The sequence below is a fragment of the Brachycentrus maculatus genome, unplaced genomic scaffold, assembly GCF_059751285.1.
Source record: "Brachycentrus maculatus isolate JH-2025_06_01 unplaced genomic scaffold, ASM5975128v1 h1tg000338l, whole genome shotgun sequence".
NCBI classification, from domain to species: Eukaryota; Metazoa; Arthropoda; class Insecta; order Trichoptera; family Brachycentridae; genus Brachycentrus; species Brachycentrus maculatus.
Genome location: NW_028281087.1, coordinates 293,501 through 312,865, shown reverse-complemented (window position 1 = coordinate 312,865; position 19,365 = coordinate 293,501). Strand labels below are relative to the sequence as shown.

The following is a 19,365-nucleotide window of genomic DNA, read 5'->3' as shown; positions in this document are numbered from 1 at the left end:
AATTTTCACTTAAAAATAAAACATTTTAGATTTATTTCCTTTCAGCAGTGCTACCTTGAAAGGAAAAAATTGTTAGGTACCTATTTAATTACTCAATAAGTAAGGTAGATTTTAGTCGTATTCAATGATATATTTGTAATAAACCCATCAACAATAAGTTTATTAAATTACCTACATGCTGCCCAGAATTGAGTTTGCATATTAAATTTTATTAAAACACATCCTTGATCGTTATTCGTGACCTTTGGAATATATGTAATATGTAATTGTTTACGTACTAAATTAGGGAAATTAAAATACCAGATGCTGGTTTGTTCACCCTTTGTACTTCGCAAATTCTCACCTGACGTCAGCACCATCAGCCAAATTTATATGTATCAAAATTACAAGTGGCATACGAAAGTAATCCTACAACAGTGCATTCATATATAATATTTTTGAAGATTTTGCAATTTGGATGTTCAATAATATCCAGAATTGGGAACTTTACACACGAAGACATAAAATTGAGTATGGTATTTTCAAGAGTTTCCCACTACACAAAATAATTCTGAAGGAATATTACAAACATTTCACGAAGGCTCCTGGTAAAACAATGTTAAATTATTTATCGATTTGGCATAACTTTGCGGATAAATATAATGATTTCAATATAAAAATATAAAACTTGTATATGACCACTTTTTGAGTTAATTAATATTATCACGATAAGTCGATTACTTCAAATAATTTCAGATATGTATTTTCACCTACTGATGAGAATATTTGTAGTTCTTGAAATTATCGTTTTTTCACGAATGAGCTCAAAAACGTAGTGTCATACAAATGTTTTATTTTTTACACTTATTTAATTTAATGTAAAATTGAAGCACTTGTGCAACATCACTTTTTGAGTTCATTTATGTAAATACGACTAGTTTCGAGAATTGCTCATGTGTATTTTCACATGTTGATGAGAACATTTGTAGTTCTTGAAATTAGTCGTGTTAACATTAATTAACTGAAAAACGTATAAAAATAAGGATGAAAGTAGACTGAATGCAGTCGAAATGCGATCTCTCAGAAAAATGTGCGACAAAACGATGTATGATAGATGTGCGAATAGTGAAATAAGGAAGGAATGCAAAGCTGAGATAAGCATTATCGATAAAATTAAGAAAGGTGTGTTGAGATGGTTTGGACATGTAAAACGAATGAGTGAGGAAAGAACGGTAAAACAAATTTATGAGGCGAATGTAAGTGGAAAAAGGAGCAGAGGAAGACCGAGAAGAACATGGTATGCCAAATACTTGAAAGTCTGGTTAGGAGTCGTAACAATCGGCGGGTATGTATGAGGAGATGCATGAACGTGGAAGAGGCGAAGAATATTTGCAAGGACAGAGTGGTGTGGCGTTCTATTCTCTCTGCCTACCCCTGCGGGGAAGCGGCGTGATGGTTAGTTAGTTAGTTAGTTAACTGAAAATCGTGGTTTTATACAAGAGTTTTATTTATACATATAATATAATTTAAAAATCTATGTTCAACCATAAATGATGCTGAAGAAGTAGTATGCTTAAGATATTTTCAATTGGAGCATAAATATAATAACGCAGACTTTGAAGAATTCTGCTTAAGGTGTGATAACATTTTTAGTTCAAGAATTTGTAGTGTTTGCGTTAATAAACTAAAAAACGTGGTGTTGTACAAGTTATTAATTCTTATTATATAATACAAAAAACTTACTAGTTTCTACCATAGATGAGCTGAACAAGTAGGACGAGTAAGATATTTTCAATTGAAGTATAAAAATAACAACGCAGAGTTTGAAGAACACTGCTTTAAAAGTATGGTACTCCATAAATATTGATATTGTTTGGGCCTGTATAGAGGAGCAATTTTCCAGATTACCTTCAAGCGGAAGATAGACACGGGATATTATTTATCGGTTGTTTTTCTGACGCTTTTCTCGTAAAACGTTATTAGTGGATTGTTTGTCGCCATCAGTTTTACTGTTATGGCTCCCAGAGAGGGTGGTGGGTGGGCGACAGGGGGATGCTGGCGGGGGATGCTTGGGAGGGGCGGGAGACGCGTCTGACAGTGATCAAATGGTGCGCACACAAACCGAGACTGAAATTATTATACAATTTAACTGTCTATTATCCACGAACGTGTAAGACACTCTTTACATTGTTCGTCTGAATTATTTTTTAAGTACCTACATATAATTAAATATATTTTAGTCGCAACGTAATCCAAACAATAATAGTGATTTCCATACTATATGGCAATATTTCTTTTAAAATCATAAGTTTCACATTTTTAAGATCGATAATTTACGACGTAAACGAGTAAACTTTTCATTTTCACTCTTTTCATTCTCCATACATTCAGGCATCTCATCATACATTTTCAAACCCTTATACATTAAACAGTTTTGTGACTCGTTTTTTTTTCAACAATGGCAGTCTTATTTTATCCTTATTTCTAGTAATATGTTCATAAAAAAATTTGTTTAACACCAATTTATCCTTAAAATAATTGGGTAATTTATTGTTGAAATATTTATAAATAAAGATCAGCATATTTGATTTCAGTTTATTTTTTTATAGATAACCAGTTGAGTTCTTCTCTCATTTTTTCTATATTATTAGATCTATTTTTCTTGCTTATTTTTTTTTTTACAAAAATGTTAATAATATTAGTATAAACCCACTCACCGAGATTTTTATGCCTACCGGTTTCAAGACGTACCCGTCTCTTCGTCAGGACAATCACTACTGCAGCATGCAAACAATACCACCCTTCACCACCATAGCACCATTTACACACTTAAAACTACACAAAATGTTTAACACATGCAATTTTTGGTTGACCCGAAGACCAACATGCACTAAAGTTTTCACCACAGACATGCGTTACGAGCCGAGGTCAAACATGCAATAGGGTTAAACGTATTAATAATCCAGCTTATATACTCTTATAAATTTTTCTTGAGCTAATACTCGATCACGCCAAGTTCTATTTATTATTACATACATCAATTGTCATCACACACGTTATAATATAATTCTTCAATGTTGTTATTTTACATTAATATCTGCCAGCTGATCCGTTAGGAAAATATGATATGAACGCAAACAAACTTGTACATACGTTTGGGGGTTTTAAATCAACATTTCAGCGCCGTAAATCACAATTTCGGGAACCGCGTTGACGTTGCGGAAATACTCGGAAAATATCCGGCGCATTAAAGCAAATTCCTTCCCCGGTTTTTGTCACCCCTTTATTCTTCAAAAAACCCATCACACTCCCGAATAATAAACAAATTTTAAAATTTCAATTAATTCCGAAATATATAAAATTTCAATTAATTCCTCAGAACAGGTATCTCCAAATACCTAGTGAGGATAGGGAAAAAAAAAAATAAAAAAAAAAAAAAAAAAATTACAACCAAATAAATTCCAGCAATACTTTTCAATATAAATTATATTTAAAGCACTAATTTTGTGATTTTCCATTTTATAATTAAAATGAGCCTTTGTTTTAAAATCACTTTAATTATTTTATAATAACTTAAATATAATGTCTACCGGTTTCGAGGCTAACCGCTTCTTTAACAAGACTGATTAACGCTCGTATATATAATATAGTATTAAGAATATAGTAAAATTTATTTATTATTAATATAAACCCTTATCCGCACCTAATGGTGTATAGGGCACTGCATCAAATCGATGCAGTGTTATCTTGATCATTACTTATATAGTAAATAATATAGTGTTAATCAGTATTGATAAAGAAGCGGTTAGCTTCGAAACCGGTAGAAATTATAATTAAGTTATAATAAAATATAATATTTATAGTAAAACAATGTAACATTTTTTTAAATAATTAATTTTAATTTTATTTATTTATTTAACAGTCACCCAGTGAGAAGATGTTTCTGCCGGTACTATTTTTATTTAAAAGCAAAATAATAATAATAAAAATATAACAATAAAATTTTTCATGGTTATCATTTTCATTGTTATTAATTTTAATGTTATTATTGTACACATACATACGCATTTTAGAATGCAAAGTCATGTCTAAATTTCATAGCTAACGTTGAATAGCCTAGGAGATTTGAAATTTTGATGAAACTAAATTTTGGATTTTAAATTTTTTTAAATCAATTTTTATTTTTTATATTTTTTTATATTCATATCTATCGATAGATGAAGAAAAATCAAGAAATATTGAAAGGAACAGGGTAGGGACCATTCGTATGCTGGTTTCTCACTTATATTATCATTTTACACATTATTTGTGTATTCAAAAGGGTCGCTGGTAGATAAAGCTTAATCAAATCAACTATAGATACTGCCCGTGAACTCGCGATGACACTCCGTAAAAATTGTATCGTATAAACATATGTATATGAGATCCAAAAATCGGAGTATTGTGGTTGTCAGTCATGGGTAGAGTGATATATCGCTCACTCCTGTCAAGAACGTCATAAATCAAAAATCGACAATTTTCAGTTTTGCATGTTTTCTGAATGCCCAGAAAATGTACTATATCCCAACAAAAGCGGCGTATTTTTAACTAATGTAATATTTACCCGCTACAAGGCAGAAAGTGTTGTTTTTGCATTTTGAAGAAAAATTATTGTTCTATTATTTTTTTAAATATACTAAATATTTTTCAAATGGAGAAAAAACATTCAGGTTTTACCTAAAAAGATCTGTTGTTTAGTAAAAAGTTCAATAAGTGGCTTGATATTGATTTTTAATACATTGTGTCATATTTTTAAACTTTAAAAACGATCTCCTGAAAAATCAAGTTTTTTTTATATAAGACGTTATTGAAAGGAGTGAGCAATATGTTACACGTGTATAAAGTCCTCACTTCCAGCCCACGACAACTCATAAGCTTTGTAAATACCCAGACTTCCATATTGTTCTTCATCAATGTTAAGACCTCAAAAAGATACAATGTTTTCCTTATTTTTTTATTATTTATTTATTTATACCACAATACCTAATTTTCTTTCCCCGCCTTTATTAATTATGTAGGTTTAACGGATCAAGTAAAGGTACGATCGAGCACATCCTGAGATAGTGGCTTTTAAAGTGAGGGTGGAATGTTTGATTCAGAACCTTCGGGAAATTCTTTGCAATTTCCAGCGCTTAGCAGACTGAGATGGAAAATGTTCATATAACAGGAAGTAGACAGCCATGTAATATGTACATATTTTATATACGCGGGTCGTTTTATCCGAAAACACTTTAAAAGTTCAGCGAAATATAAATCCTTAAAAAATGTTTTCACTGATGGAATCGATGTTAACTTTTTAACGATTCTAAGAATAGCGTAAGAAATAAGATTAACAACATTTTGAGTGTATCAAAATACCTGTTCACAAATCTGGATAATTTCCAATTATAGGAGTTAAAGGAGTCAAATTCTTAAAAAAAACTTCTTCATCTCACCAATAGATGTCTCTAGTGAAAATTCTAGTGATTCGTGTACAATGTTTCGAAATCATATAAATAGAACTTCTAAGAATTTAAGTAGTGTGGTTGTCAATCATGGGTAGAATTGGTGAATGTTACACGTGTGTAAAGTGATCACTTAAACCGGCCAATGACGGTCGTAAGCTCCGTAAATGCCCAGACTCCATATCCTTCTTCATCTATGTTGAGATGTGCAGGCACCGGGGCGTAGTTGGGTAGACACTCGACTGCGAAACTGGCGTCGCGAGTTCGATTCCCGCCAATTGCAAAATAAATTCAAAAAAGATTTATCTTCAATTGGTATGGGTGTTTATGATGTATTTTTCACATTTACCTTTCCTATCCTAACTTTCCTACCTACAGACAAGCTTCTAAAAATAGAGGGCTTTGCGGGTTATTTCTTTAAAAAAATGTTTAAAAACAATATGAGAAATAAGATTATTCACCAAAATCGTAAAATAAATTTATAATGCGGAAAAAAAGTTAACATCCATTTTTAGCTTCAGTTTAAGAATCACAATACCGCTGGAGAATATTTGAAATTTCATTGATTGATTTGGCAGTCACTTTATGGTTATATTAATCCATTTTCAGTTTAAATTTTACTAGGTAAATACCATTATTTATAGAAACTACACACTAGAAACTTAAATTGAAAATATTTTAAATGACTATGTAGTCTATACGAATTGGCTGATGGACATCTCACCCTTTTACACAACATCTGCTTTCTGTTAGTTCAAACTTCATACTAACTAAAAAGCAGCACACTCCTTTTGGCGATCGTACCTTTGAGGATGCGGGGACAATAATGTATAATACTTTTTTTGTTATCAGAAGTAGGAAAGGGTGAGAGTGACAAAGGTTTTAAAAAATATATAAAATGATGGATGTAATGATTGTTAGTTACACATTTTTTAACATATATTTTACTATATCTTACTTTTAAGCTTTGAGCTTTAATAAAGACCCAAGAGTCAGAATAGCTTAAATCCTATTATACGTTTTTCTAACTAAATATTCAGATTAATTGAAATGTCGCTTAAGCGGAAATGGCCCTAAGTGCCACAATTATTTATAAAGTTTCCTTTGCGGCCATTTGAATAATTTTCAAACCATGAATTTATATATTTTTCAAATATAAAATATCAAGCCAAAATAAGTGAAATTGTGTGATAGTTTGCATCAGCGCATCAGTTTTGCAGCGAACGGTATTTTCCATACAATATCGATCACAGTTGAAACTTAAAAAAGTACAAAGGAAAAAATGTCATTTGACTATCGGAAAAAAATGAAAACACTGCGCAAAAGTGACATTTCAATTCGGTGAAATTTATTTTATGTCGACACGGAAAAATCTAAAAAAATGTTATGAAAAGTTTGTGTTATTAAGAATCCATCCAGGTTATGAGAGTTTTGAATATGTGGTTACAATATCATTTAAAAAGTGATTTGAAGAGGTTTTTTTTATTAATTAAAGTGTTACTTTTACACAATTGGTAAGGTAATGGCATAAGGTAAATGCTTAAATATGTCATTAAGTAAGGTAACGAAACGGGAAATGCTTAAATGTGGCATTTAGTAAGGAGACGAAGTGGGAAATCCTTCAATATGGAATTCATAAAGATTACGATATGGGTAATACTTAAATATGTCGTGAAGAAAGGTACAAAGGGAAACGCTTAAATATGGCATTTAGTGCTTAAAAATGCTTAAATATGGCATTTAGTAAGGTAACGACTTCGAAAAAGCTTAAATACGGTAGTACGTGGTATTTTCAGATTTAAAAATAAATAAAAATTTCTCACTGATTCCTATCTTACAATTTTTATTAATTCTATCAGACTCTGGATATTTGTCCTGCGGATGGTATATCAAGATGGATATCGGTAGAGACACCTGTAGTAGATTCTATTATAGTCTATTGATTTTGTTATTATTTTCCTATCTAAATAAGCCAATCTATTTAATTATTCTGATACTTTCAAAATACATATTTTACAAATATGTTTGTTTCGTGACGTCACGCACATTTTTTAATACATAATCGTACATTGCTTTGTAACTTACTGGTAATTTTGTTTGTTCGCTTTCGCAGTGTAGTAGTTATCACGTTTCAGTACCGTGTTGGAGGTCCCGGGTTCTATACTCAGAGGGATCAAAAAAAGCTATTTTCACTCTCATATTTATTCAATATTTCCCTTGACAAGCCTCAAGGATCGTAGGATTGATGAACGTGATTTCGAACAATTAACGATCAAGACAACACTGCATCGATACGATGCAGTGTTCTATGTATTTTTTAAACCCTTCATGGGAATTGAACTCGAGATCTCCAGCACTGTAGCTAAGTGTGCTATCTGCTACACTACGGAGGCTTTTCTCATAATGGACTTCACCCTAAGCTCTTTCACTTACGTTATCTGAATCTTATCAAATATATTCTGCTTCTAGATATCACTTAATCTGTATATATTAATGACCAAGCTAACGCCGCGTTAATCCGTTCTTCATTTTATAATACATTTCAAATTCGTTCATTTTACTTTTGAATAATATACGAACATGTAGCGATGTCATGTTGTTTACCAGGAATGTTCAGAAATAATGCATCAAGCTAAATGGTTTCTTCTCGGAAAGTCTATCAAACGTGCAGCAGTTCAAAACACAGACGTGCTCCGTGCAATAATGCATAAATAGCAAAATAATGTTATTGCTTTGTACACATATTACAACTGCACCCATAGATGAAAGAAAAATTGATAAATTCCAAAAATGCTTCGGTAGTATTTTTTTATTCGTGTAACAATGTGAATGAGAGAACTTCCTAAATAGCTTAATATAGGCAAGAATTCAGCTCCCCACCCACGTATCTACCATTTTTTCTGATTCTAGCTCCAGCATTGCTTTTATAATGTATCAAATGATAAAGCTAAACGCAGTTCAAAAATGTTTTTCATTTTTATTATTTTCTTTGTAAATCAAAATAATATATTGAAGGAAACGGCGCTTCACTAGGTGACTGCCAAATAATAAAACAATGTTACTTATTATCGTAATTTTTTTTTTTAAAGAATGTCTTAGTTTAAATCGGAAAGTTCAGTATGTATTCGATATGTATAATATACCACGTTTTCCCGCAAGATGTCCAAGTATCTAATTTAGCTTTATATGAGATAACTTAAAAAATCATACATTGAACTTTTTATCATCTGCACGGTGATTTTTCATAATCTGCTTTTTTTGCAGGGTTATTATTATTATTATTATTATTTCAAATATACATATAATTTACATTTGAGGCACTAAATTTGTGATTTTCCATTTTGTATTAAAATGTAACTTTGTTTTAAAATCGCTATAAATATTTTATTATAACTTAATAATAATGTATACCGGTTAGATTCCAAATCGGTAGAGATAATATTTAAGTTATAATAAAATATTAATTGTGATTTTAAAACAAAGTTACATTTTAAATATATTATTTATATTATATTAGTTAAAATACACTTTTTGCATAAGCAAAAGGCAAACAAACAGAAAATACATAAATGACAGAAAGTTAATAAAAAAAAGAACTTTTCACGTAGGTACTTACTTTGAGGGATATCCTAGTCTAAAATACAGCAAAGAGCGTTATTTTTAGGATTTTTTTTCGAAAAATACTTAAAGCTAATTCAAAAATCTCCATAAATTGTTGATATCTGTCTAATTTTGTTCTTATTTTTACATAAAACATTTTGATGTTTTCGAAAAATATCCAAATATGAAATTAAGTGATGTAAAAAATTAACTGTTCCGTATTAAAGATTTAATCTTTATGCTTAGTGAATTTCTTTACAACGATTTAACTGACGATTGCTGTTCCTTAATTCATAAAATACAGGAGAATTAATAAAAAATATGTACCTTTTGTATGCATCTATCCCGAAATTCATATATCCATGTCTGGCACCCTCGTAAAATTGAATGCAAGGAAAACATTGGCCAAAAATATTGCTGTGAGTCCATTTAAAGTTTTAATGGCGGTAACATTCGGGACTTTATTAACAAGTTTATCGAACCGTTTCCAATCCGCGCATGATTAATCTTGTATTCGGAATATAAAAGTTTGTATTATGTTTACGGCTAGAAGATAAACATATTATTTTTCACACAAAAAAGCTATTTCGATTTCCGAAAAAAATAAACAATCTGGTTTATAAGATGCGATTGATTTATGTTATGAAGAATGCCTATTAATTATGAATATATATAATAAAATAAAATTGAATTATCAACACACGTGATTGTATCTACATCGTAAAAAATATGCGATTTATGTTTTACATGTGGAGTATTTATGTGTACATTTATAGCTTAATAAATATATTTCCGCCTCCGTAGTGTAATGGTCAGCGCGCTCGGCTACCGTTCTGGAGGTCCCGGGTTCAATTCCCAGAGGGGTCAAATAAATATAAGTGTTTTTGTTCACTGTAATATTTATTCAATATTGCCCTGGACTGGTACCTGAAGCGGAGGGCCGATCACCTTTCCTTCATGTGTAAACGATCAAGATAACACTGCGTTTATATGACGCAGTGCCCTATGCACCATTGGGGTGCGGATAAGGGTTTATTATTATTAAATATATTTAAAACATGTAGGTTTGATTTTTTGTTTATGAAAAATTTAGTTCAATTATTGTGTAATAATTTTTTTACTTTGTAAAATAAAACTTAAACTTAGTTTTTAACCTTTTTAGAACTTTTTGGCCCTTTTTTGTTACCGGATTCGACCTTGTCATCTACAGGGATAAGTACTTTTTTATTATACTGTTGCAAAAACCACTTTGAGAGTTTCCATCGCATTCATGACCAGGTGCTTGTCGAAACCGGTTGGAAAATAGTACCAAAAATAAATGTGGTTAATAAACAAATTTTGAATTCTATTCATAAAGTCACAAAGTATCAGCCAAAAAATAAAAATAATTATTGATTTGTATTCATAATTTACGTAGATTTTTTTAATTATGTGAATACCTTACTGGGTACACCCCGTATTGAGACATTAATTTGTATTGTTTATAAATTTATTATTTTTCATTTACCGTACTTTCTTGTACGTTTTTGGGCTGAAATCAAGTAGTTTTTTTTTATTGTATCTTTTAGTATTTTCAATTTTACTACAATTGAGAAGTGGTTAACGTCATTCCATTCAACCTAAAAAAAATAACGAATGGTAGAATTACTTTTCTTAATTGTCCATTCATTCAAGTTAACGTAAAAATAAACAACAATAATGAAAATATATATTAGATGAGAGAGCAAAACATTTTATTTTTTCTGATGACATTAACTTAATACAGGCTCTAAAAATAGAATTAAGTCCGGATCATGGTGTTTTTATGGATATACTGATCAAGTGACCACCGTCATTTTTTTATTATTATTTTTTGTTTATAAAATATATTTTCATTAATGATTCATCACTTTGTGGTGCACACACACACACACACGCACACACATATATATATATATATATATATATATATATATATATATATATATATATATATATATATATATATATATATATATATATATATATATATATATATATATATATATATATATATATAATTATTTTTAATTTAAATTTTACTTGGTACAAGTAACAGTATCCCCTCTCCTTATCCTTCAACGTCCCAAGAGCAACTCTAAAATTAAGACTTCACATACGGTGTTTGAAAATGATGCGAAATGTATCGAAATACGTGTCACAGTAGATTTAAAGAAAAAGTGGTATTTATCAAGTCAAATTTAAATTTCAAAAATATATACTGTTTGAAAAATATATTTTAATGATCTACAAATATACCGTAGAACGGGGCTAGTTGAACTTTGATGTGTTACTTTAGCCCAGTACAAAAATAAATAAATCTGTATTTGGTCTACAATAATGAACGTATCGTGACAATAAGTGTCACCTGTCAGGGAAACAATGAATCATGTCGATATGTTCATTATTGTACACCAAATACAGATCTAAATATTTTTCTTTGTACTGGGCTCAAGTAACACATCGTAGCCCCGTTCTACGGTACTAGAAACGATTAAGGTTAGATTACAAAATAGATTTTCTTGACTATATAAAAAGTGCAGTTTTGCATCTTCAAATAAAAGTACCAGTATATTATGATAAATCAACCATATCTAAATATCTTCTTTAAGTCCATTGTTACTGCTAACGGTACTGGAACACTTTTGATTAGGAAGACGGAAACGCGCAAATGAAGACAATCTTTTATTTATTAAAAAATCACAAAGTTATAAGAACATAGGGTCACAAATATATCGAAAATTACAAACTTATTAAGGCGAGAAGAACAAAGCGACACCAATATAAAAACAGAGCGAGCGCGGCGTATACACGTTTTGAATATTATTTAATCTGAGCACACAAAATTTTGTCCGCCACCCCTTATATACGATTTTAAAGGAGCTACACGTGGTGGGGACAATATTAAATATATATACTTAAAATATAAGTACTATACAAGTAATATACTAAAATATAAGTCGATGAACTGCATCTCTTTGTTCTTCTCGCGTACATTTATTAATACTATTTTAATACATAAATTATTCTGAAAAATACACAGATTTTGGCCGAAACATCTATGTTCTATAAGTCCACTTTTTGATTATTTTATATAGATTAATCAAGATTTGTCACCACCGACTTAAGACCCCGCCTACTCCTTTCAACCTGTATAACCCTGACCTATTTTGACAAACATCCTTAATGCGTGTTAGATCTCGGCTTTTGTTTTGTTAGTTGTTCTGCAATCCTTAGTGAATGTTGGAAATCACATCGACCAAAAACGCATGTGATTAATATTTTGTGCTGATTTAAATGCGTGAATAGTGCTATGATAATGAAATGGAGTATTATTAATTTAGTAGTGTAGTTATTGTCCTGACGAAGAGACGGGTATGTATCGAAATCCGTAGACTAAAATCTCGATGAGTTGTTACCATATACTAATATTACTAACATTTTTGTAAAACAAGTAAAAATCATTAATTGGTACAACACGTTTCACTGTAATAATATTGATTATCACAAAATGTAGTACATACAAATACCGGAGCAAATTACATACATTATTACAAACTAGAGGTCATAGTTTGAGGCGCAGTGATTCCCAACATGTGGCGTGCGCCCCACTGGGGGGCAATTTGAATGTCTTGGGGGGCAATGCGTTAAATCATTAATATTTGTGCATCAACGAAAAATGCATTTTCCAAATTAGCACACCACATAAAAACTCTTTGCAGCTCATATCAAACCCAAGGATCGCACTTATTTTCTTTCGAGTAGCAAATACAAATTTGTACATATTTTTTATTTTTTAAAATTAAATAATGATTGGATATATTGTACAGAGTGGTACAAAATTAATCACACTTTCGGAAAATGTTATCATTTTGCAAATGGCTATCATATTTGACATTTGTAAACTAGACAGCTGTAGCATACAAATAGATTTAGGGTGGCGTAAAATAAAGAATTCAATTTTGTTTTTGAATAACTTTTTTTATTAAATAAAAAATAATGTTTTGAGTAATGAAAATCTTTATTTGGACTTTCCTAATTTTTCTCGTAAATAGAAAACGATGAAATCTGACAAGTGGCTGCCGTCAGTATTGATACATATTTGTGCCCGTTTTATTAATTTGTTTGTATACTGCAGCAGTCTAGTTCACAAATTTCAAATTTGATTGACGTACGACGCCATTTGCAAAAGTTAAAATATCTTCCGATAGGGGAATTAGTTTTGTGCCACCCTATAAATGCAATTTTTTAATTTGAAGCAATAATTTTACTAATGAGATTTTTTTAAAGTAAATAAAAATTTGATAGGTAAAATATGAATCATTGATGTGAGGCATGGTACAAATAAAGTTGGGCAACACTGGTTTACGGTAATATTTTCACATTTACAACGATAAAATAATCTAAAAAAAGTGAGTTATTATGAACCCTTTTTCGCGTGACATCGTAATAGTTTCATCAGATACCACTAGTTTACCAAGGGGAGGCCTTTAATATATCGTGCGTTAATCTAATTTGGTATGGCACTAACAAAAACGATTATTTTAATATGTACTTATCGTAGATAATCGTTATTTTATAACCGATTCAGGAAAACTGTTATATTAATCATAATTATGAAAATAGTCTCAGAACTTCCGTTTCTGGATTTTTTGTTAATTTATTTATTGTGTCGGTATTCACTTTGTGGTATAACATAATTCAAATGTAAATATACGAATATAACACTTGTTTTTTACTACTTGCATACTATATTTTTACACATGCTTACATCTACGGGTTTAAATAAAAACATTAAATTCATCTTAATTTTTCATTAATTTCTGCATGGTTTAAACCCATAGATGGAAGCATCTGTAACTTTCGAAACTAATAAAGAAAATAATACATAAAAAACGTAATACGTAAAAAACAAGTGTTTTATTTATAATTTATTTAATTTTATAAATTTTTACTATATTATTAATCCAGTGTCTGATAATATATTTGATTATTGACCCTACGGATTGTATATCATTATATAAGTCTATATCAAAATTATAACTAATATACGAAAAGAACTCAACAACAGTATATGTGTAAATACATTTTTCAATTTATTTAAGATATTATGAACCATATTACAAATTTGTAATCTATTAAAAACTAATAATTTTCTATTAATTTCCAGTTCGGTCGAGTCCCTTGTGTCATCAATAATGGACGAATATCGAACAATACCGGTCAACATCGGCATCTGTTTGTATTAGGAAGTACCGACATGCAATCATCCGAGAGATGCAGCTGCAAGTCCGCTCCTAGGGCGGGACGATAATAGACCACGATGCCTATCTACAGGAGCTAGACATTTGAGAAAATTGGCAATCAATGGCCGCTCCGTCAGGAGAGTCATTCCGCAAAAATATTTGGGACTGCCCGGAAAAAGGGCGGCGAATGAGAGATATTGAAGGGAAAATCGCGTTATTTGAACGGCATTTACGAGGATATTCAGATTACCGACCATTTCAACGGTATGTGACAATAATGTCACCGGCAAAACAGACGTTCTGCTGAACTCGATGTCGTTATATTTAACCATCGCTTATTCTGTGAAAGTGATCCGTCGGCTATTCGCAATGAGTATGCGCCAGAGCATAAACGTGCAGTGACTAATCCAACTGGTGTATTTGAAAATTATACAATCGTAAGATTTTTTTACTAGAGAATGAAGAGGTGTAAGTTTATTTGAGATTCGTGCTAAATAGTTGTTTGGGATAAAGTGTGAAATCAAAGTGAACGCGCCGGCGAATGTAAATATTTAAATTTCCCCACTAATGCCGGGTTTCCCGAACGAAGTCCTGGTCAGCCGCATGAACGATGAGACAAATCATAGAAGTGGCTGACAAGGCAGTTTCAACGGATGACTTGATTCCAGCCGAGAAGGAAGAGTTTGCCAAGAGCGTTCTGGATGTGGCTCGCCTGGAAACGGTCCTAGCGGCTTTGGTCGAGAGCAAGGTGGTGGCCATAAGGACTGAGAATGAGAAGAGCGGGTCCAATCACTCGAGTCCGATCGCTCTCTTGGCGGGGAGGATCAATCGGCGCTTCCAGAGCAACTCTACTGTATCTTCCGAGAAGATTAGTAAACACAAGTCTAGTGTAGACAATGTTCGCGGCGCCGAGGAGGGGAAACTACCAGGAGATGAGGGGCGCAGGAAGACTGAGGAGGGAGGCGCCGAGGTGACCCTTCAAGGTAAGCTGTGTGGGAGAGATGTGTGTATATTGTGCGCCTTATCTACACGTTGCTCTGGATTCTGGATCTCGCTTGTTAGCGATAATTGTCCGCATGCCTTCCTACTTAACCACCGTTTCAATGAAATGTCGAGTTTAGGTATATTTGTTCAAGATATTATATGTCTACATATGTGGAGGTCCTCACCAAAAAGTTACATTTCCAATATTGCACAAAAATCCTTTAATTGCAAATCTGCTCTGTTTACTGTTTTCCATCGAAATATTAATTAAAATTGTGACAAAACGTGACCAATCCTGTGTCAAAACGTAACAATTTTACATGGTAGAATTTATAATGGAAATGTATATATTATATCTTTATAACAATGACGCAAAATACCACCATTTTTATCATCGAACATTATTCATTTATTCTTCTTCAAACCCTCATCTGAGCCCAATGGTGCATAGGGCACTGCATCATATAAATGCAGTGTTATCTTGATCATTAACACATAAAGGAAAGGTGATCAGCCTTCCACTTCAAGTACCTGTCCAGGGTAAAATTGAATAAATATAAGAGTAAAAAAATCAATTATATTTAAGACAATTAGTGGTCTTCAAAAAGCGTTTAATTTTTAGTAATTACTGTTTTTGTTAAATTCTCACAAACCATAATTTTAGAGTGATTGAGTTTTTGTATGAGAATTTCAATCAATAGGTTTGTTCTTTATTTATCGAAAATTCTCTTTATGTTATAGTTTACACGAATATTAATATCTAAGAAGGTTTATTTATTTTCTCCTTCGCACAGACGTGAAGCAGACGTATCGGTTAATGGTTTGTGTCTTCGATAGAGTTAGTGGAGCTTCTAGGGTTATAAATAATGCACATCTTAAATAATTCAGGTGGGTTTGTTATCGATTTCATACATGGACTTGATGTGGAAACATATTATCAACATACTGGAACACAAATCGTAATTTTACACACATAAAACGCCCACCTTCTTAGTAAAGTGGTAATGCGAATGGCTACCATGCGGAAGGTCCTGGGTATATATATATATATATATATATATATATATATATATATATATATATATATATATATATATATATATATATATATATATATATATATATATATATATATATATATATATATATATATATATATATATATATATATATATATATATATATTATATATATATATATATATATACATTTTGTAAATGTCCCAAGAGCGTTTAAAATTGAGATAGGATGTGAATGAGTGAAGGAATAGTAAAACAAATTGAAAAGGCAAATGAAAATGATTAAAGCGGAGGAAGACCAAGATAAACTTGGCTTGATCAAGTATTTCAAATTATAGAATCAAATGAAATAAAATCGTGAGTGTACTGGCAAAAAACGTTAATTCGAAAATATGCAATTTTTACTTAATGATGCACATTAAAAAGTTTTCAACGTTCCACTGTCAAAATACAATAGTTTGATATATCATATTTATATGGTTTTATAAGTAAATTCAATTTTAAGTTTAAAAGTGGTATTTATTCAGGCTAAAAGGTTTGAATAACAAGGATTATTCAAACAGGGATTTTAGAGTTAACATTTTTTGTCAGTATACCCGCGAAGCATATGAAAATGAAGAATACAACGTGTCAAAAAATTTTAAGAGTGCAAGATTGATCGCCTTGCTCTCATATAATTAGCTGTCAAGTAAACGCAACGTCAATCCGATAAGGTACCCTGTGCACCACTGAGTGTAGATAGAGGTCAGAAATATATAAATCTTGAACTTCGAGGCCAAATTAGCACTCAGATATATCGACATTTTAAGTGTCAGGTCTTGTTCTAAATCTTCATCAAACGCTGGGGAAATAAACGAGTTAAACTTTCTTTATCGACGACTTAAAGTTAACTGCCGGGTTAACTGGAGTTTGATCTGTATGGATGGTGAAGCCGCAGTAAATAACAGCATTTAACCCTAAAACGGGAGAACGAGCATCCCCAAATAATCCGTTAGGGAAGAGGGCTGTAATTGGGAAGGATATTAAAGAAAAGTAGCAAAGTCTATCAAAAGCGGCTTAAGTAACCATTAGTTTTTATCGGAAAAGTCGGAAGCGATTTTCATATTCTACTCCTTGATCTTCTTGGCCTATCCTGAGCTATGTGGTATTCTGTGACGTCAGGCGCTTGGTATATATTATAATTCAAGTTGAAGGCTGCGTTGAAAAAATACCTGATTAACTCGTTTACATGGTATTACCCTCTTCTGGGATATCATTCACTTGCTACTAACAACCAACTGTCTATGTTACTGCCAGTTTCTTAAGTCTTTTTTAAGTTTTTCCCATGAATTTTAGAATAGTACGATAATAAATGTCTGCCTCCATGGTGTGATGGTTAGCGTGACCAATTCTCAGGGGAGGGTGAAAATAAATTATGATGATTTTACAGTATGATATTTAAAAAAAATAACCCTGGCCTCGTCCCTGAAGCGCAGGAGTGATCATTTTGCCTGCATGAAGGTAACGATCAAGTAAACACTGCGTTAATATGATGCAGTGCCCTATGCACCATTGGGTGCGGATAAGGATTAGAACGGTAGTAAATTACTGTTATATTGCTGTAATGCCTATGTAATCATATACCTACTCTTCCTTCCTTATTTCCTATATCGCAGTAATGTCCTACGATCTAAATTTCTTCACTTATGTCATCAGTATCTATCTTATATATTTCACTCTTCGAATAAGACTTTATTTAAAATTAATTATGTTTTAAAAATATTAAAGTTTTGAAAAATTATGTATAAATGCAATATAACCAGCTCTTACCTTAACAGGTATTTTTTTTTTGTAAAATGTGTATTTAGCACTGGAAAACTTAGTGCGGGCAGATTATTGTATTTTTTTATTTGAAATTATGTAAAATGTAAAGGAAATAAATAAAATTAATATGTTTTGTTTAGCGTTCGTGGACCTACTCACTTCTGAGTATACCACAATATAATAAGATGAACATATAAGAACGTCTGTTGTTCATTTGAAAATTCACGTTAGAAGAAGCATCGAAGAGATTACTATGTGTTTATCAACTTTCTAGTAATCTCTCAGCCGATACGTCCTTTGTCCGCGTTAAGCCTCTTATCTTCTTTTCACTGCAATATCCGAATTATTTTTATGAATGTTTATGAACTAAGGCACTAATATCACACACAGTAAATTGTTATTACATAATCAAATAAAAGATTTATCCGAAGTTATTAACACGGGTAAAATTCATTATTCAACCCTAGGATGACAACCACTCTATTGGGATTTTAAAAATTATTCACAAACGTACTAATTTGACTATAGATGTCACCGAAGAAGTACAACGCGGAATTTTTTTCAATTAAAGCATAAATATAGCTTCCCAAATTTGAGTAGAATGGCGAAAGTTACACGTGTACTAATTAAGTGATAGCTTCTACCAGCCAATGATAAGTCGGAAGCCCTAAAAATTCCTAAACTTGAATATTCTTCTTTATCTATGTTAAGATATCAATAATAATAAAAAAGTGTTACAAAAAATCTCGTTCTTGGTAAACAAATTATCTTAGTAAAAGAATTTACTCGACTTCAGGATAAAAATAATTCCATTTATTGATTCTGTAGTTGCTTTGTAGTAAAAATATCCATTTTTAATACAAGTTTTATTAAGTAAATACCAAACACAAAAAACGCGCTTAGAGTGTCAGAAATGAAGACTCTGCGAAGCATAACAGGCAAGAGTCTTCGAGATAGATTGAGAAATGCCAAGATCAGGGAAATATGCGAGATCGAAGATGTCGTTAGGTGGGGAAGGCAACAAAGAAGACAATGGTATGCGCATGTGAGGAGAATGGAACCATCCAGACCCCCCCCCCCCCACATCGCACTGTACGGCCAACCCCATGGTAGACGACTCCCGGGCAGACCACCAAAGAGATGGGCCGATAGCTGGGAATCGACGTCGCAGGAGGCTAATCCCAATTAAAAACAGGCCGCAAGGCCTATAATAATAATAATAAGAAGAAGAAG

General features: G+C 31.6%; 1 protein-coding gene across 1 annotated transcript in view; it reads left to right on the top strand.

Annotated features, from left to right (window-relative positions):
- Nucleotides 1–14,247: 14,247 nt before the first annotated feature.
- Nucleotides 14,248–19,365, top strand: part of LOC148303951 (uncharacterized) — a 34,732-nt gene continuing 29,614 nt past the window's right edge. The window contains exon 1 of the mRNA XM_088269099.1: nucleotides 14,248–15,309. Within this exon, the coding sequence (XP_088125225.1) occupies nucleotides 14,937–15,309 (373 nt within the window). The 5' untranslated portion in view covers nucleotides 14,248–14,936. The remainder of the gene's footprint in view (nucleotides 15,310–19,365) is intronic.